This window comes from Pipistrellus kuhlii, unplaced genomic scaffold (assembly GCF_014108245.1).
Source record: "Pipistrellus kuhlii isolate mPipKuh1 unplaced genomic scaffold, mPipKuh1.p scaffold_m20_p_10, whole genome shotgun sequence".
Taxonomy (NCBI): Eukaryota; Metazoa; Chordata; class Mammalia; order Chiroptera; family Vespertilionidae; genus Pipistrellus; species Pipistrellus kuhlii.
Window position 1 is genome coordinate 32,850,600 of NW_023425405.1, and position 23,901 is coordinate 32,874,500.

At 43.9% G+C, this 23,901-nt stretch overlaps 1 protein-coding gene across 2 annotated transcripts in view; it reads left to right on the plus strand.

The window, feature by feature from the left end:
* THSD7A (thrombospondin type 1 domain containing 7A) overlaps positions 1-5,926 on the plus strand; it is a 299,368-nt gene extending 293,442 nt beyond the window's left edge. Inside the window, exons 28-29 of one of the 2 annotated variants that reach the window (XR_006740961.1) lie at positions 141-423; positions 651-5,926. Coding sequence is in view for 1 of the 2 variants with exons in the window: in XM_045578315.1 (XP_045434271.1) it covers positions 141-225 (85 nt within the window). In the remaining variant the exon portion in view is untranslated. Of the gene's footprint in view, positions 1-140 lie in introns of both variants that reach the window. The other variant, XM_045578315.1, reaches the window with a different exon arrangement.
* Positions 5,927-23,901: the final 17,975 nt, after the last annotated feature.

Genomic DNA, 23,901 nt, shown 5'->3' on the forward strand with positions numbered 1-23,901 from the left:
GAATGTTAAGTTTGAATTTAGGCAAGTAAGTAGTTTAGGTTTATCCATAAGTTTCAAACTTTTTTCATTTAAAATGGCAACATGTACAATGGAAGATTGATTTTTTTTTCCTCCCAATTTTCATGATTTTTTTTTAACAGCAAAAAGCCAAAGAAGCCCCAAAGAAGGCAAAACAACCGACTGAAACCTTTGACCTTAGCCTATGATGGCGATGCAGACATGTAAGGTCTGAGCTATCCCGGCAGCAACCAGCTTCAGCTTTCTGACTTTGCAGGAGAGGCCGCAGAGCTATTCCAGCTGCGTGGGTTAAAGCCCGTCGTACCTTTTCAAAAGAGCATCATTGATAAGAGAGAAGATCACAGTGCCATCGGAGATATCGATACGGTACCACTTACACAGAAACCTTCATTCCTGAGAGGTCTAGTTCTGTGGTCGGCAAACTGCAGCTCGAGATCCACGTGCGGCTCTTTGGCCCCTTGAGGGTGGCTCTCCCACAAAATACCACCGCCCGGGCGAGTCCATTTTGAAGAAGTGGTGTTAGGAGAAGTTTAAGTTAAAAAAAAATTTGGCTCTCAAAAGAAATTTTAATCGTTGTACTGTTGATATTTGGCTCTGCTGACTAATGAGTTTGCCGACCACTGCTCTAGGAGGTGGAGTTGAATACATGCTGCCTTCTGAGAGTCTGAGTGATCGTTCATGAAACCTACCAACTGGCAAAGTACTTTCATCTCTGAAATATGGTGGCAGGAGTGGCCATGTGGAATGCCGACACACGCCTCTGTCTGCAGTGCTCACCCATAGTGACATTTTAGCATGAAGAGCTTATACCAAGATCATAGGCAAGCGTAACGTCATGTACACGCAACTGAATGATACATACTATTATGTCAGATTATATACCTGGTAATAAGCCATTTTAATGCTCTACTTTGAGCAGAAAACTCATTGAGCAAATTCATCATTTGGTGGTTTGATGGTAGCTTTTCAGAGGCAAAGACTTTTTATAAGACTTAATCCTTGTCTTTCTCCAAAGTACAAGTGCTGGACCTGTCCTAGTATCTTAGAAGAACCCTCACGTTCAGTATTTTCTAGTGGTTATTGTCTGGAAAACTCATTTGCTTGTGTTAATACAGTAAGTTTCTACTTTCCCCACATTCAGACTGGTTGCCTGCATCTTTTTTTGCTGAATGGAAGGCACATTTTTGCACTATATTAGTGCAGCATGATAGGCACTTAACCAGTATTGCCATAGAAACTGCCTCTTTTCATACGGGATGGAGACAACGATGCTGAGTGCCATGGAGACATTGACAACTTCCTGTATCCTGAAGAGAGTCAAGTTCATTTTGGATGACGACAGGATGGAACACCTGCTGTGTACAGTCCTCCTCACCGCTGCAGCCACTGGGAAATTGACAACATGGTGGTAATTTAAGTGTTTTAAGTCCCGAACTCATTCATCCTCCAAAAGATGGACCCCACTAGTTGGTTTTTAATTGTACCTTGAAGGCTGTTTATGACTAGATTTTTATATTTCTTATCTTTGTTAAAAAAAAAAAAGAAAAGAAAAGAAAAGAAAAAAAGGAGCTGGTTGTCTTTTTAATTTTGAGCAGATGGAGAACGTAATGTATTGCTGACTTTTGTACCTAAAAGAAATCAAGATTGTGTGTTGATTTTTTTTTCCTCTCCCAATTTGTTTTCCTAATTTCAGACCAAATGTGTTTTGAAATCCATTGTTTTGTCATTCCTACTAGTAAAACCTGAAGTGGTCTTTTTAATTTATGATTTCAAAAACTAAAATTTTAGGAAAGAAAATGGTCAGTATTTTGTCCAGGGCTTCATTAAATATCTAGACCAAGGGTGGAAAAACTTATTCGGTAAAGAGCCACAGTGGTAGATATTCTCAGCCAGGTCTCTGCTACAGCTTCTCAATTCTGCCATTAGGAGAACACAGCCATAGAGAGTGCACAGTACATAAAAGAACAGCATGATGTCTTTCAGTGCAGTCTCTTTAAAAACAACAGCCAGAAGGCCACATTTGCAGGTCGTGGTTTGCTGACCACTAATCTAGAAGTTTTTTCAAAGCTAACTCTCCACGGTGTCATTTCTGGGTTTTACTCATTTACCCTCAGACTGAAATCAGAGTTTAGTTTCAAAGGTGAAAACAGTCACTACACTTATCACTGTGTTAGAAGTAACTATTTTTTACAGCTATTGGCCTGGAAAATTCACAGTGAAATAATATCTAACTTGGCAGACTTCTTTCATATGAAAAGAAAACTTAAAAGGTGCCACTTAAAAAAGCAATACCATTTTACTGCAACAGACTTTGGGAAGGGGGAGGATATTAGGGTGTCAGGTCTTTTGAAAATAGTGTAATGGCTGTTTTTGTCCTAAACTTAGCTGTGTGGCTGTGAAAGTGGTTTCAACTAGAAGGTATTTACCTTCATACTAGAGTTTTAACTCCCCCTGCTGTTCATTAACGTATTTGCAGAATTATATTGATAGAAGACATCAGATTAGAATATCATTGTCCCCCAAACGAACAGATTTCTATATATTTCAATAAGAATTAAATGTGGTAAACACTAATTCGTTATTTAATATTCATTGTAGTAGGCAAGGTAATTAACTTCAAAACAAACAAGTAGTCAGGAAGATTAAGTAACCAAGGAAAATTAAATAAGGAAAAGCATAACAACCAGTTCCATTTCATCTGGCTTATTGAAGAAGAAGCCATAAATAATATTGTTACTCTCAAACTGTGGTTGGCAATATATGCACTCGGGAGTCTTCCAGATCATGGATTTCTCTGACTAAAATGAATTCCATTTATCTAAAATAGTTGAGAATCTATTGCAGTTACTTGAAGAATTCAGCTAACAGCCTTAGGATATGAGTACAACACCTAATAACTTTGAAATTGTTGAATAAAATGAAATATTATTGCTACTAAAGCTGTACTTACAATTCTATGAAATTTCATTAATTCAGAAGAGAGATCAGCATCATCCTACCTTTATTATAAGAATTAACTTAATTGATCAAAATGATAAAATGGCTGGCCCTGGCCAGTGCGGTCCAGTTGGTTGGGTGCCATCCCGTGCACTGAAAGGCTGCTGGTTTGATTCCCAGTTAGGGCATGCATATGCCTGAGTTTGCAGGCTAGATCCCCAGTGAGGGTCGCGCAAAAGGCAGCTGATTGATGTTTCGCTCTCAATGTTTTTCTCTCTCTCTCTCCCTATCTTTTCCTCTCTCTATAAAAATCAAAAAACCTTTTTAAAAAATTATAAAATGTTATGAAAATACAAGATGATTTCATTCAAAAATGGAATACACATTACAATACAATGTTATGTACAGGAGACTAGTTTTAATGTGATCTAGCACTAGGGAGCATATTGGAAGTTCATTATTAGATAAATAAATACTGGATGGCCCTTTGTTAGAAAGGTTAAAAGGAGGGGAATGTACCTAGCTGGCTAACTTGGGGGAATGAAAGTTACTGTATTCATGTTTATGGCATGAGAATGGCATTATTTTTGTTCCTGGCATGAGTCAATAATGAATTAAATACTTTACTAAAATCTCATCAGATCCTTATCCCTCCTGTTCATTTTTTAAGAATTCAGGAGGGGAATATAGTAATAACTTGTCTATTGACACTTTGCCTTACCAAAATGGTCTGACCACAAAAAGATTTAGAACTACTATTATATAAGTATGAAGGTCTGCTTGGTTTAACAAAAAGAGAGGAGAGAGAGAGAGAGAGAGAGAGAGAGAGAGAGAGAGAGAGAGAGGGAGGGAGGAGAGGAAGGAGAGAGAATGCTAGCACAGTATTATACTATTTTGTTGGACTGTCAACTATGTGAACCACACGGAACTGATGTCTCTTGAAAGGGGTTGATTTGCTCATTCGTCAATACCTTATCTAGGGTCTTGGCCATAATCCTTATTTCAAAGCCTTTTGAGGACCCTGCAGTGTAGCATTAAGCCAACTTGAAAAGGAGTACTTAAAAGCATGTTCTTAATTACTTACAACAAAGCACAAATTGCTTATAACAAGGCAAACATTTATTAAATTATCACAGGTAAGACACTCTGTTAGTCACTGTAAAAGATTAGTGAGGCTTTTGTATACATATGTACCTAAGATATTCAAAAGAAGGAAAGAGTGCTTAACAGAACACAACAGCACTTACATGGCCCTTTAGATCTATTTTTCAATGTGGTCAGTGTCTTTCCTTCTGTAAGGTCCATGTCTCAGGCCTTGCTGTTCGGCCTTTAGTGTGCCTCTCCTCCACCCGCGAGCAGGTAGCTGGTCATTAGGGCTTACTTGGACACCTTGGAATTCCTGTAAAGTCCCTTATTTACAACTTCTTGCAGGAACAAGTTCCTTATGTTCCTGGTCTCTTTCTGCTCTGCTCTCTTATCTGCAGCTCATCTTGTCTACTCATACAACTTCTACTCAACATGCCCACATTTTAATAAGAAGAAATAAGAGCCTAACTCCTATATTTCCTTCCCATTGGAGTCAGTGTCACTTAGAATGTGAACATGTTGAGTTTCATAGAATATAATGGTCAAAGACCTGTGTAAAGAGGAAAGATGCAGATGAAAAAGAAAAAAGAAAGAAAAAGAAAAAAGAAAAAAGAAAAAGAAAAAAAGAAAAGAGAGGGAAGGGGTGGGAGGGAGAGAGAAAAATAAAACTCTTCTGTAAAAATGTCAGTTCCTACACTCAATTTAGTGCAACCCAGTACCTCTCTACACACAAGAATGGGGGAGCCCATGCTTAAGCTGATCTGGCGTCTGAATCAGTTTGCAGGAATCATTCCAAAATGATCTGACATCTCACCAGATGTAACAATATTGCCAAACTCAAATGTGTTCTTTGTTCTGTTTCCCCCCTAAGGCTGAGGGTATGGGAAGGAGAGCAGTCTGGGAACAAATGAGGAATCTTGCAACAGAGTGGCCCCTCCCGGGTGGAGTTTAGATGTGAGGGCTAAGATGGCTGGCAGCCCCACCCGGCCTGCCTCAGCTCTGGGGAAATAAGGCAGGCCGTCAGGGCTGAGCCAGGAGTGTGGGCCTAGCACTCATTAATAAATCTTTATCAAAAGGACGTGTGCTGTGGTAATTCTGTATCTAGCAGGGACACTGAAAAATGGGTATGTCTACATTCTTAAATAAGTAAATTAAGTCCTAAAGGGATAGTTAGTTTTGTAGTTTTATGTTTCATGCTTCTACCAAGCTAGACCTTAAAAAATGGCCAGTATATGATTTGTGGGCATCATGTTTTCAGCAATCAAAAGCCTATTTAGATATATAATTGGGTGTCAGTCTTGTTGTGCTTTGTAGATGTTTTCTTTTTCTTTTTTTCTTTTTTCAAAGCAATAGTTTCTATATCACCTACTTCGACCCTTCAATGAACTTTTCTCAACGTTTTGCAGGAACCTATTTGTATTGATTTATTAACAGAAAATATTAAGATTCCCTTTCTGGTACTTTTTTCCTGCATAATTCTAGCACAGAGACTTGAAGAGATCAGTATCTGTCACTGTAAAATATAACTTTATTAAATTTGCAATATGTCTTTCTATATATTATAATCCCCTAAATGTGGTCTTTGGTTAATTTAATTACATGAATATTTATTTTGTTTAAATAAGGAGGCAGCTGTCTAAGATGTTTTTGTTAATATTATTTTGTAAATTGTGTAATTTATTTTAAATTATGTACATTTCTTTTTTAATGCACAAAAATGTCTATGTACCAATTAACTACAGATTTGCAAATAAGCCACTAAGCTTTATTCAGTTAATGCAGATGGCATGTGAAGATGTAATATGCTTTTTTACATTTTCATATGGATAATTTGTAAATAACTATGATGCTGACAAACATAAACACGGAAATCATTTTCATTCTATTCATTGTGAGTCTGTTTTCATTTGCACCATTTGCTCCTCCAATGGGGGGCTAAAAAAATGTGGGTTTTTTTTAGTGAATGTCCAAATCCTGTTGCTACTTTAGTAAGTAGTGCCTGCTCCTGAATCTTTGTTAACAAATCCAACTTAGAAAGTTCAAAAGACACAAACCTTTACTTTAAAAGCCTGCTGAGGCCACCAGATTAATCGTCACAGACAAAGGACTTCTTGTTTCCAAACTTGAAAAACAAGGCAGAAGCTCCTACATTAACAAGTAGGTTCCTTTAATTCCCCAAATTAAGCAAGAGTTACAGTTCAGGAAGGGATGCATGATTTAGATAAATTACTGCCAGGATTGCTTGCCGTTAAAACGGTGTCTGAAATAGTTGTTTGCTAAATTATAACTAAGCAGGGTACCCTTCAAACATTTACAGTACTATGGGAACCACTCAGCACATTTTCTGGATTGTTCATTACAACGGATTCTGGATTAACAAAAAGTTCTTTATATCACCTAGGTATTTTTTTTTTTTATATATAGATAGCTGGACATTCATAGTCAAATTCCTAACTTCACTTTTATTTTGCAACTTCAATTTATGTCCTGCAGACACAGATATGAACATGACTGGGCTACATTCTATGCCTCTGAGTCCCTAGTGATTCCTTCCCTTTAAACTCTGAACACATGCCACAAGAAAAGCCAGGAGACACTTCAACTCACAGTTCTCATGTATCAATTGCTCTTTAAAGACTGGAGATACTTGTAATATACTTTTTTAAAAATATATTTTATTGATTTTTACAGAGAGGAAGAGAGAGAGATAGAGTGTTAGAAACATCGATGAGAGAGAGTCATCAATCAGCTGCCTCTTGCACACCCCTACTGGGGATATGCCCACAACCAAGGTACATTGACCAGAATCGAACCCGGGACCCTTCGGTCTGCAGGCTGACGCTCTATCCACTGAGCCAAACCGGTTTCGGCTACTAGTAATATACTTAAATGCAGTCCTGCTTTCTGATATTGCCTCCTTTTTCCTTTTCCTTTTTTGTTTCAGATGACTTTCCTTCCCCCTTTCCATCTCCCCCTCCCCAACAGAGGTAGCTCAATTTAACAAGCTGATATTTGCCCAGCTATGTATTTCTCCCAGTCCATATAATCTTGTAAATACATTGGGGACGGGAGAGGGGGGAGAGGGTGAGAGAGAGAAATTGGCTAAATTTAGTAGATGTAATTAGAAAACAGCTTCATTTTATTCCTATTACTGTTTTCAAACACAGTAAACTGTCCTTTGTTCCATCTCCCAGCCCTCCCTCCAGCCCACCCCTGCAGGATCTAAGCCAAATGCCATTGTTTTCAGTTACAATTTAACTCAGGAAAAAGTCCCAATTCTGGCAAAAATAGAACATTAATCTCTCATCATTTTCATTTCCTTTGTTATTATTTTTTTTTATGCCAGGCGGAGATGTCTTACAATGGCTCCTGCCACCTCATCACCACCCCCAACTGCCCCAGCTCTCTGCTATACTCTGACCATGCTCACCCATCTCTCACACCCACCCCCAGGGCAGTGTCACATGTGAAAGCTAAAGCTGGATCCCAGTCTTCTATATTGGAACCACACACTTTCCTCAGAGCTCTACGGGAACTGTTATCTGCCCCTGGAGCACTGTTCCCTTCAATATAGGTCTGGCTGCTCCCTCACTTCACACAGGCCGCTGCTCAAATGCCACCTCCTCTATGAAGCCCTCTTTGATCACTCCTCAGCCCTTCTTTAGTTTATTTTTATTTTATTTTATGGCAGCTGATATTGTTTATTATTATTATTATTATTATTATTATTATTATTTGATTTGTGGTTGTTTTTTATTCTCTCTCACATGTGGGAGAGGACAAGTCTTTGTCTGTTTTGTTCCTTGCCTAGAACAAAGCCCAATACATAGTACAAATAATGAGTTATTAGATGAATAAATGAACAAAAAAAATTAGTGAATAGTGAGGTTTACGGACAAAGTGGTTAAAATTAAGTAGCAGATCAGTTACAAAGAAGCCACTTGGATTAGGAGACCAACTAACTCATCCAAAGCCTCAAGTTGTCACTACTCCACCATTAATACATTTTATATTTATTTCACTTGCCAGCAGTATGTTGGCAAGTGAAATATCTTACAATGGCTTACAATGGCTCCTGCTGCCTCATCACCACCCCCAACTGCCCCAGCTCTCTGCTATACTCTGACCATGCTCACCCTGACTTTCAAATTCTTTTTACTTTTGCAGGAAACCAAGACATTGTATTCTACAGGGGGTGGCTTTTAAAGGGTCTATGGATATTTCCATGGTGATGGGATGTCCCCCTCTATTGTTCCAGAGTGAGTTCTGGGGGTTTGGGAAGCAGAACTCCTCAGAAGGCACAGTGTTGAGATACAGACAGAATAGTAGCAGAGCAAGAAAAAAAAGTTTAAGAAATAAAAACACTAGTGCCTGATCCCATAATCCTAGAGGAGAGAGAGCGGAGGATGCCAGGAATATGTGGACTGAGAGGTTTGGGAAACAATACTGAGAATGGAGTCGATATAAGAGAAAATTCTATCAGCACTTTTTCTCAGCCTTAAATTCATTGCATGGGGGGATGTGAGGTAGCTGGGGATACTGGAAAATGAGGAAGGAAAGTCTATTAAGAAAAGGGCAATTGCAAGTGTCTGAAAAGCTCTTATTCCAGGATGCAAAAGCAGCCGCCTATCCTATTCAGTATAGACTATATTATTGTATTTCATGGTATCAAAAATAGTCAAATGATTGGCTTTAAAGCAGAAATAAACAAAAAGCACAGAATAAGTCACAATTCAAAGTGCTTCCCAACCCCCCAGAACTCACTCTGGAACAATAGAGGGGACATTCCATAACCATGGAAATACATCCTTAGACCCTTTAAGAGCCACCCCCTGTAGAATACAATGTCTTGGTTTCCTGCAAAAGTAAAAAGAATTTGAAAGTCAGGGTCAGGCAGGAAGTAATAGGGAGGTGAGAAAGCGGACATCTTCAGGGAAGGGTCCCGGTCTGGTCTCCCATGAACTGTGATCACAGGGAAAACCCTGCCAGCCCGCATCCCCGGAGACCCTCCAGCTGCTGCCGTGACCGCTGATGTATGACCAGACCCTACATAATGTATCTTTGTGTAAGTCTCACTCGTTTATAGTGTTCATCTGCTGGGGGATTTGTTTTTTTAATGTTTAACACTTTTTACTATCTTTTTCTCCCGATGGCACTTCCCTGCTATTTATGGGAAAAGTGATTTAAAAAGTAAAGAAAGAAGAAAGTGTCCTGGCTGTGGCAAGTGATAGTGAACAGTATTTTGAACTGATATGTGTATACAAGATTTTTAAAATGACATGAACATCAATTTTATATGCTCATGTTCATTCTAATGTCCATATGTAAAAATGCACAGGAAAATCAAACAGAGATGTCTCCTTAATAAAGTAAAAAAAAAATATTAGACAGGCTATGCCTGGTGGCAATCATGGTATAATGCATGTTGCAAAAAGAATTTGGCAATATTTGTTCAGCGGGGAAAACTAAAGAGGCCTTTCTTACAGTCCCTTTCAGAACAGGCATCAGATTGGCTTTCAAAAATCAATGATCACCAGACAAAACTACTCCAATGGAATTATGGCTTTGTAATCAAAGCAGATGTAGCGATACCGTGCTTCATGGGGGAGACTACACACCATCTACAGCCACAGTCCATGGGCAGGTAGTGTGGAGAGCAGTACCTGCCACTGACAGTTATCAGACCCTGCACATTTTACAGTTTGCTTTTTTAAGAGTAAAATAAAAGCAGTCAAAAACCTTCATTAAAAGTTCTGTCTTGCTTCCTGGTAGTATATAAAAACAAGGCCCAAACAATAGAGGAGGAAATATAAATGGCTTTTAACTTATGGAAAAGATTCTCATGAACAACCATAGTTGGGGGGCTAGGGGAGCTGTGGGAAGCGATTTAAAGCAATGACCCAATAGATGGGAAAACAAAATTTGACAATATACAGTCTTTTCAAGTATAAGGCCTAGAGAAAAAGAAGAAAAGAAGTTATTCTAATAGGAAAATAAGGGGAAATTCAATGAAAGACATGCAGGCATTGCTTTTTAATTTAAAATAAACATATGCTTTGACTAGTAATGCCACTTCTAGGAACTGATCCTAAAGTCTATGATAGATAATAGAAAGATTGATAGATAGATATAGACAAATGACAGATCATTGATATAAAACATGTACACAATGATATAGGGATATGTATCACATTCGTAGTTACAAACATATGGAAGCACCATAAATGGATATAACTAATGGAAAGTTTAAATAAATAAATTACAATGTATAAATAACACTCAATTCTATGCAAAGTTTTGTCTGCAGGTCCTCTCATTCTGTCTTTAATTTTTTAGAACTGCATATAGGCAAAAATTAATGAGAAATCACAATACACATATTCACAAAATATTTCTTAATTATGCTTTATAAATGGACAAGCCCTGTTTTGTTTATGTTAAATTTTACAAACAATTGGTTGGATATCAAGAGTCAAGAATTTTGGTGCAGTATGAAACTCAAATACATTTCCTCCTAAGCCTACATTTGTGAAGCCAGCTTAAGAAGCAGTCATAATCAAGGGCCCTCCGGTTTAAATAACAGGGAAAATAATGCTAAATATTTGTCGTTTGGGATGGATCTTTTTTCTGCTTAAGTCCCTATCTTCTGAAATAACTTAAAAAAAAAACAAAAAAAAAAAACCTTCTGGCTCATTGTTGCTAATGTGAGGCTGAACTTTGGAAGTACCAAGGAAAAAAATAACTAAAATAGAATTATCTTGCATTTTAGCAATTGCCTGAAGTTAAATTTAATGAACTGAAAAGGGAGGTTTCTGCAACATTAGGGAGAGCAGCTGGAAAAGGGCCCATAGCTGTCTGCAGTGGTGGGTGCTTACCACATAACGAGCCAAATGCTCACAGCTCATCTGGACTTAGGAAAACATCAGCACCAACTTGGAAGCACAGAGGATGGGTGATTGTCTTTCTGATGAGATCTCCAGCCCTCGTTTTTTTTTGAAGCTAATAAAGTAGGCAGAGGGGGGAAAAAATCTCCAAAAACGTGCATGAGAGGGCTCTAGGAAAAAAAGGAACAAGTGTTTATCCAACTGGATGATCGCTGCCACACTATTAGTGCTTCGCTGTGAAGGAGAGTCATACACACGTGAGATGCTTTCCTCTTCTGTCCAGAGCCGGTTGGAGGAGGTTGAACAATGCTGGGCCCTCAGTATCAGGGGTCCATCCAGAGGCAGGTGTGATGAGAAGGTCACTTGCCATGTGAAAAGACCTAGTGCCACCTTCCCCACGTGCTTCACCAATACGACAACTGCTAGCAAGCTGCACGTATGTCACTCTACCGAGGAAATCACAGACAGGGAAAGCAGGGAGTCTGAGAAGACCACTGGGTTAGTGAGAAGCCTGAAATCTTCTCTGAGGTGGAGAGGTGTAAGTATTTACCCAATACAGGAAGGGCGTGTGAGGAATCTCTCTCTACCCATTCGCTCAGTAATAATTACTGACAATCTCTCTGCGCCAGCCACTGTTTCAGGCTCTGAGTAGTGGGAAGTGGAAAAGAAAAAAAAAGATAAAACTTCTGCTTACTGATCATACATTCTAACGAGGGGACAGGGACAATAAAGAAATAAAGAACTACAATATGCTGGCTGGTGAAAGCTGCCCTGGAGAACACAAAGGAGGATCTGGGTGACAGGGGTGCTAGAGTGCTGAAGGGAGCCCCCTCCAATTTACTGGGGAGGGAGAGGGGGGGAGAAGAGAACCTCATTTGTCCCAGGTCCAGCAGATAGTAAGTAGGCGATGTGATAAACTAAAAAGGCACAACTGTACTCAGTGAGGCCAGTTAAAATGGTTATTTGCCCAAAGTGAAGAAAATGCCAAGACTTCTTTCAGGTATCAACCATGTCCCCCAGGACCACGGCCTGAGAAAATAAAGGCCATTCTTTTCACTGTTTCCTGAGGACCCCTTCCACTTCACCCATTACCCGAGACGACTCCAGTGGGCAGCCCGATACCCAACCCGCCAACCCAAGAGCAAGCGGGATGGGGAAATAGGACTTCAACCTCTCACCCCATCCTGGACACCCAAAGGGAGTTTACCGAGGAGGAAACACTCCCTTTTAAACATGACACCACTTCATGGGCTCAGGGGGTGTAACTCAGAGACTCTGCTGGGCTTTGCGTAGCTAGGACACCACATCACTGTGAGTGTTTCAGAGACTGCCAGCGCTCCCATCTCTCTCGGGGCACGTGTTCTTGGATCCAGCGCCAGGCTGTGAGAGCCCCAGCGGCTCCATGGAGTTGCCAGACCAACGTAGGAAGGATTCTAGCCCCCAGCCCCCAGCACTGGCTGGACCCCTCGCCATTAGCCAGCACCAAGTTGGCAGAGGAGATGAGTGATCCTGAAAGTGAAGACACCCTACCTGTCACCACTCAGAGCACAGGGGAGCTGGCCCCACCTGACAACAACACAGCACAGGCTTGCGAGCCAAATATGTGACCTGTTCTAAGTCTCTAAATAAAAGGCTTTTTATTTTTATTTTTGAAGTTAATTCAGAACATAGGGACTTAAGCAGAAAAAAGATCCATCCCAAATGACAAATATTTAGCATTATCATCGCAGAGAAGATTTCAGGCATCTCACTAACCCAGGACAGAATCTGGTCTCTACGTTAGAAAACTTCAACCATGCGATGTTTGCTCTGCTCCCAGGCAGCAGGTGGGGGCTGAAGGGACTCGGGAGGATTGCCTGTGAACTGAGAGCAATCATGGAGCTTGGGGGTCATGTGAGAACAATTATTTAATCCCAAGTTGTTGAAGCGTGAAAGTTTCCAAGTATAAACTAATTTAAGAAAGAAAAACGATTAGTTTAGACTTTAATGCAATTAGCCTCTTTGGATCCCATCTCAGGAGTTATAAAATCAGATCGATCCAGAAAGTCTTAAAGTTCGAGAGATTAATTAACACTGGACCTGACGTGGCTGGGAAGCATTGCCAAATAACACTCCGTGTGTTGCCCAGAGTTTTCCCCCACTGACAGGACAATAAAGCAGGTGCTTAAACAATAGCAGGAAGGAATCAGGCTCCATTGAAAACACGCTTGGCAGGAGAGTGAAGCTTGTAAACTCCGAAAAGGTGTAATTGGTCACGTGTGACGGGGAGAAAACCTGGACAGGAAGCCTGGAAGTGGACTGTTAGCCTCAGGCCTCACTGGCCGGCTTTCGGCTGCAAGTGCCCTCCCTCCAGCGGCATGACCACGGAGCCATGTGTTACCATCTTCCGTAGCCGGAGACCAAGCCCCTGCGGGATTGATGGGATCCTGGCTCCCTGGCTCCGTTGTCATCAAGGGCCCGGGCTATGGGTGTCTCTCATGCTCTGCGTGTGGTTCCTACACGGGTGAGTACTTATTCACTGGCTACACGAGCCTCGGGAGAGGCTGGCAAACATGGCCTCTAGTTGGTCAGCCGTGTCTCAGAAAGAAGAGACAAACGGGTTGGGGTTGGGGAAGGGATACCCACCATCTGACACACAGAGTGTGTGGAAATAGCAACCAACACTAAAGTCAGCTCCTGTGTGCTTTGCTGGGCCTGTTGGAATGGTGCTCACCCTTGTTAACCAGCATCAAGAGGGAGAGGTCATTGGTGTTTGCAGGTGAATCCTGAGCCCCAAAAGGGCAGACAGGAAACCATTCTCTACAGCAGGCACAGTCCTTAAGATGAGCAATGCGGGGCAAGTAGCCAGCCAGGAGTCCCTCTCATGGCAGCATGTACACCCTGAAGTGCCTGCTGAGCACACCCTCAGCCTCAGGGATACAGGCAGCCAGCGCCTGCCCTGAGCTGCTCTGAGCTAGCAAATTCCCCAACCACATGCAGCACAAAACCCAGCTTCAGGGAGGCAACAGTGCTGTTTCCTCTTGTCTTACTCCTCACCTAGTTATTTGCGCCACTGGGGGTAGAACTTGAGGTGGAATGACCTGAGCTGAGAGAGCATGGCTATTCCTTGTTGTTGTTAATCCTCACCCGAGGATATTTTCCCATTGATTCTTAGAGAGAATGGAAGGGGCGGGGGAGAGACACCATGTGAGAGAGACACATGGATTGGTTGCCTCTGGCATGCTCCCCGACCAAGGCCGGGAATGGAGCCTGCAATCAAGGCACATGCCCTTGACCGGAATTGAATCCTGGACCTTTCAGTCTGTGGGCCCATGCTCCATCCACTGAGCCAAGCCACCTAGGGTGAGCACGGACGGTTATTGTTATTCTTAAAGCCACAGCCAGGCGTAAGAGGTTCGGCCTCTCTCACCAGCACACTGCTCTCTATCCACCCCAGAGGTGGTGTCCCCCATACCTAACCAGCAGCCAAATGGCAGGAGGCCAGGAGGAGGAGGAGGAGGAGACCAGGTCATGTCACACCCGCAAGGAGTCCTCACAGCTGGCTTCTGAAGGTGCCTGCTCGCTACTTAAAGCACCTTTGGGGAGCTGCTGCTTTCATTCCTTCGTAAAGAAAGCCTGGGTTGGATTCCTCTCCATCTGGGATGCTTTGTCCCATGGTTCCTTCCTAACCAGTGGTAGAGTGTACACCACAAGATGTTACCTACATCCAAGCATGTTTAACAGCCACGAAAATCTAATGTCTGTCTTCCAAAAGAAAATGTTTACGGCTTATGACTATATACAAATCCCAATCAGTCAGTACATGAAAACAAACTGGAATTTGTACTCATATAAGCATTGTGTATGTATTCATGCACGATAATCGTTCAATTACATGTGTATTTGTGGAATGCTAATTTAAATGGTTAAATTATTAACCTGGTGCATTTATCAAATGGGTGAAAAGATTAAACTTTTGCATATCATGACACTGCTGAATGTGTAGCTTGAGGTGTCCTGCACTTTTCTTACAAGGCTGCAGAAGTCACCTGTTTCTGCCTAATATATGTGCTACTGGTGAGGATGACAGATATCACTTGTAGAGACCCATTTTTGTATAATGGTAGAAGTTTTGAATTTTAAGGGGTATTTTGTCAAGTACTGAAATAATAATGACTTCACCATTTTAACCACACAAAAAAAAAAAGAAAGAAAGAAAGAAAATATCTAAATGTCATACTACTTTAAATGTGTGACAGAAAAATTGGGGCCATATAACCACTTATCTCACCCCAACCATTCACCCATAAAGCCAGATTAGCACCTCCTGGTTGTTAACCTCTGTTCCTGGTCCTGGTCTAGGCAATAGGATGGAGAGAGCCCTGCAGACAGTCCCTGCGTTTACTGCCATTGCCCACGAAACAAAGCTCCTTCAAAGCCCGCTGGCTGTGCTGTGGCACACGTGTGCATGCGCATACACGCATTTCCACAGATGTCTCAATTTTAGACAGATTGCCTTCAACTGTCTCTTAAGACGACAGTGGACCCCTGATAGTTTTAATACAAAAGTGTGTGCTAGATAATGGTAGACAACCCCGAGCAGATGAACTGTTTCACAACACTGAGCCTTACACACGGAATGCACAGGGGACAGGTAGCCTAACTCTCCAGGGACCGCTGTGCCCTCAGAGGCCGAAGATCTAGGCGCATGCAGGGTGCCACGCAGCATGTGCCTTTTGGCTCTGAACTGAGAGCTGCTCCAGGCCGCAAGGACTTCCCACCACCGCTGCTCTTCAGAGCGGCAACCTGCCGATCTAAACAACTGGCCTTCCAACGCCAAATGCTATCACATGACACCCCTGCCCCCAATAGCACCCTTGAACTACCATAACCTGTCAGAAATACCAGCCCCCAACCGCAAACACCACCTACTTCTGAGCGCCCCCGCCCAGGCTGGGGCCCCTGGTTTAGAGCATGTCCTTTAGTCCTGGCGTCTTCATCATGTCACTCTGCTGCTGACCACGGTGCGGCTGGTTAGACGATAGGAACCGGGGCCCCTGAGGACCTCAGAAAGGCCTCCCGCCCGCCCATGATGAGATGGAAGACAAGGTCCAGACAGACTCCCTCCCGCCTCTGTCTCCGGTGGAAGGAGGTCATTGTGTGTCATCTCGGGAAAGTTAAGGAGAGGTGTGATCAGAGTCTCCAGTTTGGATGTTGGAGTCCAGGGTGATACTGCGTTGAGCCAATCGGGGCCTTTTCCATGTGACAGTCCCTGTGTGGCTCTCTGGAGGACTCTGTTCCTGGCAGGTGGGGGCCAGGGTGCGGAGACCCTGAAAGCAGAGGCAGCAGCGCCCGTGGGCAGGTAGTGCTTCTGCAGGAGCGGGCCAGGAGCGGGAGAAGACCCCAACACCACGCATCCCCTCCTCTGACTCCAGTAACACAGCTTCGGAGAAAAGAAAGTGCCCTTACATCCTGAGTCCGCCCCAAAGGCAGAGTTTCCGTTACCCCGAGCAGCCCATCAGCTTCCCCAGGACCTTACAGAAGGGGCCAGGGCAAAGGGGAGAAGGGGAGCGTTGATGAGCAGCATTTTGGGGGGCCATATGTGGAGGGCCAAGCCTCACAGCATCTCTGGGCTTCTTGCCAGAGGTCCCTGTTCTAGCCCAGGGCTATGGGGGGCAGCATGAGGCGGTCCTGCCCGTCTAAGCACCACCCAGACACAGGACAATTGTTAGTGTGACTCCTGCATTCCCCAAGCTCCCCTTCGAGTGCAGAGGCCCCTGGAGAGGCACATGCCTGCTCTGGGGGAAACCCCACAAGACAGGCCGCTAGACAGACATCAGAGCATTTCCCAGCGTGGTAGGGAGCATAGTTGGCCTTCTCATGTATCCCTTTTTATTTCCTGAAATGTTCACAGAGAGTAAATGCTATTTCCATAACAAGGAAATACAATCATGATGGTTTAAAAAAAAATAAAACGGCAAGGAACCCACTTCTAAGTTCTTGGTTGCTCAGGGAGCCGACTTTCCTCCAACAAACACTGAATGTTCCTTTGAAAAGAGTCATTTCAATTAATAAAAAATTGAGCTTTAGCCAGTCATGAGGAAGTCAGAAATCCACAAGGATGTCAGAAATCTACATAAAAAGCATAATGGAAGAGGATGTTATCTTCTATCTAACAATGTTGGAAGCCGCCCATTGTCCTCACTAGCAGAGAGGTGTGGACGGAACTGGAGGGCTGGAGACCTTGAGCTCTGGAAGGTCAGAGCCCTGCACCCACTGTTTAGTTGAGACAATGGGAGCTGAAGCAACTTCCACCTTTTAGTCTTATGTAAATCCTTGCTGATAGGCTATCAATGAGCTATTATTGGAATTGCCTGCCTAAGGGCTATGGGTATATCCCGAAACCTGAATAAAAGGGATAGCAAAGTCTGAGCAAAGCGGAGTCTTTCCTTTCTCTTGAGCTGAGCTCCACCCTGGTCCCCAATCCCCAAACTTATATTTTCTTGACTAGTGTCTTTCATTTGTGTGCGGCCTCCTCCAGAACCCAAACCCTGAACCTGAACTCTGAACCACACAGGATGTGGGTGGGGGGAAGAGGGCACTCACATAACAAAGTAGGTCTTCTTTTTGTTTTGACCAAATTGCTCTGAAATAATCTAAGATAAATTCCACTGTTTGTTTTCTTATTGCTGCTGTAATCAGTTACTGTCGAGTTAAGTGGCTGAAAGACCGCACATTTATTCTCTCGCCTGGAGGTCAGGGGTCCAAAGGCAGGTGTCAGCAGGGCTGCATCCCTTTTGGAGGTTTCAGGGAAGATTCCATTTCCTCACCTCTTTCAGCTTCTGGAGGCCAGCTGCACCCCTTCTTGCTCACTCCTTGTGTCACGCCGCCCTCCTTCTTCCATCATCCCATCTCCTACTGTGATTCCCTCCTTATCAGACCACTTGTGACCACCCTGGGCCACCCCAGGTAACCCAGGATGAACTCCCATCTCAGAATCCTTAACTGGAGCACATCTGCAAAGTCCCCTTCTCGATGGAGGGCAGTACCTTCACAGTTTCAGAGATGAGCACCTGGCTATTTTGGGGTACAGAGTAGTGCTTACCTACCACACCCACCTATTATATATTAAATACATATTCTTATTAGGTTGCTGCACAGATATTGAGAAGGAAAACCCCTATTTGTAACAAACTGCTGTTTGGGATTTTCTACTGTTTTTCTTAGATAAAATGTTACTTTCTAGTCTGCTTTAGCCTGTTTAAAGAATGATGAAGATAAACTTAGCTCTATGACCTTGTAGGCCGGAGACTAGATCTGCCCATAATCTCAATGCCATGCCAGGTACATTTTTTAATTGGGTAGAACTGTATTGTTTTCAAGGCCAGCATCGAGATACCACTAAGTGCACAGAGGGCTGGCTCTTTAATAAAAAGGTAAGTTCGCCTTGTAGCCTTGCTTAGAATTTGAATTCATTTTCTCTGAGCCCATCGCGCGATGAATAACGTGAGTCTCTCCAAACTCTCCTCCTGCGTTGATTGTTCGGGAGCTCTGTAACAATATTACTAATATTGTCCACCCATTGCAAAATAAAATTTCTATAGTAATTTTTCCATTTCTGAAGAACTGTCAAATCTCTTGACTTTGCATCTCAAGTTGTAAAAAATCAGCTGGATAATTTCAGAGTTAAAGCTGTAAGGTCAGGCCTGTTTCTAACTGCCCTGGAAACGGCCAAGAGATTGCAATCTCAACCTTATGTTTGCATTTCCCCAGGCCAATTTGCATTTCCCCAGGCCAATTTGCCAATTTCCCCAGGCCAATTTCCCCAGGCCACCTGGGTGTGGTTTCTGCCTATAAAAGCTTGTAACTAACCTCTGTTCTGGGCTCTCAAGCGGCAGTCTTTTTCTGGACTGCTGCTTGTGGGTCCCTGCGCAGCGCTTGGAATAAACCTCCTGCTCTTTGCATCAAGACTCGGGTTCTGCGTTTGATTTGGGGTCGCCGCTCATCCTTTGGACCGGGGGTCTTTCAGGCCTTACATTCTGGGGGCTCGTCCGGGACCGAGCGGCCCCCCCCTCAAGCCCAGAACCGATCTTGGAGGTAAGAAGGGGTACCCCGAAGTTGTCTGTCTTTGTCTTGTGTTCTGTTATCTGATCTGGTTCTGTGTGCGCACTTCTGTAATCTGATCTGGTTCTGAGTTCGCAGCCGTTCGGCAACTCGTGAGGGTGGCCGAACAGTGGTCGGTAGACGTGTCGGAGGGCCACAGGCTGCAACCCTGGGGGACGCCCCAAGGGTGCAGGAGAGCCAGGGGCGCCTGGCGGTCTCCTATCAGGTGTCGGGTTCGAGTCCCGGCAATCAGGTGTCGGGTTCGAGTCCCGGCAATCAGGTGTCGGGTTCGAGTCCCGGCAATCAGGTGTCGGGTTCGAGTCCCGACAATCAGGTGTCGGGTTCGAGTCCCGGCGAAGATCGGATAGGTTTGGTTACTGAGACAGTGAGGCAGCCGCGACCGTCTGCCCCAATCGTGTGTTTGTGGAAGAGATTCAAGTGGAGACTCCTTGGCTCTGTCTGGGTTTGGAGTCTGGAGATTCCCTGGTTCTGGTCTGAGTGAGTGTTTTGTGAGTGTTGAGAGAGTGCGGCCGCAATCGAGTGTGTGGGAATTGGTAAAAGTGCAGTGTTTTTGTTTTTACTCTTTTGGATTTGTTTTGGAATTATTTGTTGCCTAACAAATTGGGAAGAAAGAGAAAAATGGGGCAAGGAAACTCAAAGGAGAGTCACCTAAGTCCCCTTGAATGCATGGTTAAAAATTTTCCGGACTTCAAAAAACGAGGTGAAGGCTATGGTGTTTCGGTAGATGCCTTCACTCTCCGGAGACTGTGAATTGGAGTGGCCGACATTTGGGGTTGATTGGCCTTCAACAGGGACCCTAGACATGGGGCCCTACACGGGAGTCCGGCGGATAGTCTATAGGAGCCCTGGGCATCCGGACCAAATTCCATACACTGATATCTGGATTGATGTTCTTTTTGATAACCCCAAATGATTGAAGGAGTGTGGTTGTCTCCTTGACAAAGGAAAATTGGGAAAGAGACCTCCCAGGTCCATCTTACTCGCCCGGCCACAGGCGAGCAGAGAGAAAGAAAGAAACCTTTAATTTGTTTAAAGCTGAGTGCTCTGGTGGCAGCACCGCCTTCGTCACCTGGGACCCGTTTGCTCCCTGCCTCCATTCACCTCCAGGAGTTGAGTAGCTGGAGGCAGCAGATAAATTAAAAACTGGTTTCCCAAGTCATTGTAAGCAGCTCTTGAAATTCCCCGCCATGAGGCGGAAACTAGATGGTAATGGTAACAAGTTTATGTGAATGGTGGTGAATGGCCCTGAATGGCCAGGAGTCTTTAGGTAAAGAATGTGTTCATTTGCATTTGAATGCTGCTCCAGCAGCCCACAATGTTTAGTTTTTGTCATTGATACCAGCTAAGCAGAGTCTTATATTGTAGCTACTTAAGTATGAATTGTGATTGACCTATGATTTTCTGACATTGTCTTAAATCCTAGTAAACTGCCTCTGGTGTGGAGAGGTCTAGGGGAGGCCGGAGAGCGAAAGACTATTAGTTCTCCTACAAAGAGATTATTCAGTGCTTTGTTTGAACTTGCCAGCTTTAAAAGTTCAAAGTATAAATTGAATTAGGAAAAGTTAATTGCAGTAACTAGATGCCTAGAATATGGCAGGCTAAACTGTATTATATGTGTTTAGAATAAGCAGTAATGATTCTCATTTGTCAGATGAAAAAGTATGTAATGCTTACACTTAAGAAATTATTCTAGGTCGGGTTTTCTGAAGTAATGTTTAATGTAACATGAAACTTTTGTATTTGATTTGTTTTGTTTTGCTTTTTTCATATGCCATTGTTGTCAATTTGGGCTTGTACCTGCATCTTGTATTTTGTACATTCGGTTGTTTAAACTTTGGGAATCATTTTTGGTTTCAGTCATGTGTATCTAGACTTCAACAATGTGAAAACGTGGTTTAACCCCCCGTAACTGCTTGGACACTTTTCACCGTGTTCTATTAGGGGATTTAAAGGCACAGTTAAAATTCTCCTGTGCCCCTTTTCAGTCTTATCAGAATCTGAGATCTTTATCTGTAGGAAGAATGTGGCAGTTTAAAATTCAAGCGGCTATTGGGAACAGAGTGCTAGACCTGCTCTCTCTTCCCTCTGCCTTTCCTAAATATTCTAAAATAATGGTTATAGATTTTTGAAGGACATAGGAAGAAGGTTTAAGAGCTAATGTAAAATAGTGAAAGTTTTTATAAAAGTTGTACATGTGATGAGAAGGTAGGGAGCGACTGACAGTCTATCTCCAGATTCTAGTGGCCGGCCTCAGAGGAGCCGCGCGTCGGCCCACCAATTTGGCTAAGGTAAGGGATGTCCTTCAGGGACCCACGGAGCCTCCCTCGGTCTTTCTTGAGCGACTAATGGAAGCATTCAGGCGGTACCCTGCGACCGAGGGGCAGCGGGCTTCGGTGGCTATGGCCTTTATTGGCCAATCTGCTTTATACTTTGCAGGACTTAGTTAAGGAGGCAGAGAAGGTGTAGACAGGAGAAGAATCTCACGCGCATCTTGGCAGCAGTGGTAGGTGATAAGGGAGAGGTAAGGGTAGAACCTGGGCGATCGCCTCCCACTCGACCGAGATCAATGTGCCTACTGTAAAGAAAAAGGACACTGGAAGAGAGAATGCCCAAGAAGGCAGAGGAAGGAGAAGGAAGCCAAGACCATTTTGGCCTTTCATGAGGACAGTGACTGAGGGGGACGGGGCTCGGAACCCCTCCCTGAGCCCAGGGTAACCATCCAAGTGGAGGGGAAACCAGTAGAATTTCTGGTGGACACAGGAGCACAATAAAAGCTCCCTTGGGGCCGATATCTAAGAAAACTTCTTGGGTCATTGGGGCCACCGGTAATGAGCAATACCCGTGGATGACTAACCGGACTGTAGATCTTGGGACTGGGACGGTCACCCACTCTTTCCTTGTGACCAAAGTCTCTTGTTGGACGAGGGGAGAGTCCAATTCGGGGCCCCCGTGACATTGAATCCTGCCTCTCTGCTACCAGAAGCAGACTTGGAAAAGAGAGAGATTCTGCATTCCTGTCAGAAGATATTGGCTGAAGAAACGGGGGCCAGGCGGGATCTCAGAGACACACCCCTACCCGGGTCCCCCCTCACTTGGTTCACAGATGGCAGCAGCTACCTCTCGGACAGGAAGAGGAGGGCAGGAACCGCGGTAGTCAGCACGGATGCACTGCTGACCCGTGGACAGAAACTCACGCCCCTCAATCCCTGCTCGCTAGGTTGAAGGCGTTGGAGACGGTCCAAAAGGACGTGTGGGTCCCTTTGGCTGACCACACCAGTTCCAGGTTGGGGACTTTGTCTACGTTCATCGTCAACTGGACAGCCAACTTGGAACCCCGGTGGAAGGGACACCCACCGCCATCAAGGTAGATGGCATCGCCTCCTGGATCCATGCCTCTCATGCCAAACCTGCACCACCGCCTGACGATGGATGGACTGTGGAGACTGCTTATAGACACTCTTTGGGGATGGTGGCTGCCACTGACTCCTACTCGCGGCGGGTCTTGATGATGCCCCGCCCAATCAGTTCCCCTTTTATGGGAGAACAAGGAGTGAGGCCCGGCGGTGTGGAGGGGCTGAGGTTTTCTTTTGTAAGAGCTGGTTTCAATAACCCTAGCTGTCTTGCTGGGGCTAGGGGTAACCGCCGGGGTGGGGACTGGGACAGCAGCTTTAATCCAAACCCCACAGTATAGAAGGGCTCAGAGTGGCAATACGAGCCATTGAACAGTCCATCACTATCCCTGACCTCGCTGTCTGAGGTAGTAAGGACGGTGGCCTGTGTGCAGCTTTGAAAGAGGAGTGTTGTTTTTATAGATCATTCAGGCATGGTGAAGGACTCTATGGCCAAACTGAGAGAGAGACTAGACAGGAGGCAAAGAGATAGAGAAGCTCAACAGGGGTGGTTTGAAAATTGGTTTAATCGTTCCCCATGGCTCACCACCCTAATCTCCACCTCATGGGGCCTTTGATTACTTCTAACCCTCGGGCCCTGTATCGCAACTGGGCAAGGGGAAACAGAATATGAGTTCCAGGGTTGAAACTCAGTCCTGAGAAGAGGAGGGAATGTAAGGTCAGGCCTGTTTCTAACTGCCCTGGAAACGGCCAAGAGATTGCAATCTCAACCTTATGTTTGCATTTCCCCAGGCCAATTTGCATTTCCCCAGGCCAATTTGCCAATTTCCCCAGGCCAATTTCCCCAGGCCACCTGGGTGTGGTTTCTGCCTATAAAAGCTTGTAACTAACCTCTGTTCTGGGCTCTCAAGCGGCAGTCTTTTTCTGGACTGCTGCTTGTGGGTCCCTGCGCAGCGCTTGGAATAAACCTCCTGCTCTTTGCATCAAGACTCGGGCTCTGCGTTTGATTTGGGGTCGCCGCTCATCCTTTGGACCGGGGGTCTTTCAGGCCTTACAAAGCCTATTAGACTATCTTTGCAGATGTAGATATCCTAATGGTCATAAATATTCTTTTGTAATGTAAATACTTTTTGTTTGTTTACTTTTAAATTTTTGTTGATTTCAGAGAGCAAGGGGAAGGGAGAGAGAGATAGAAACATCAATGATTAAAGAGAATGCCACACCATGGGGATGGAGCTTACAACCTGGGCATTTGGCTTGACTGGGAATCACACCGTGACCTCCTGGTTCATAGGTTGATGCTCAACCACTGAGCCACACTGGCCAGGCTAAATATTATTTATTTTTAATAACAAAAATTCTCTCTCACATATGTCCTTAACTTTCAATAAATGGAAAGTAGGAAAATGAATTAGTGGCCTAATCTTCAAAAACCACAATTCAATTAACAAAACTAAATAAGAAATTATAGTTTGCTTGAAGATATTGTATAAATGCTACCAAATGGCAGTCAGTAGACTCCA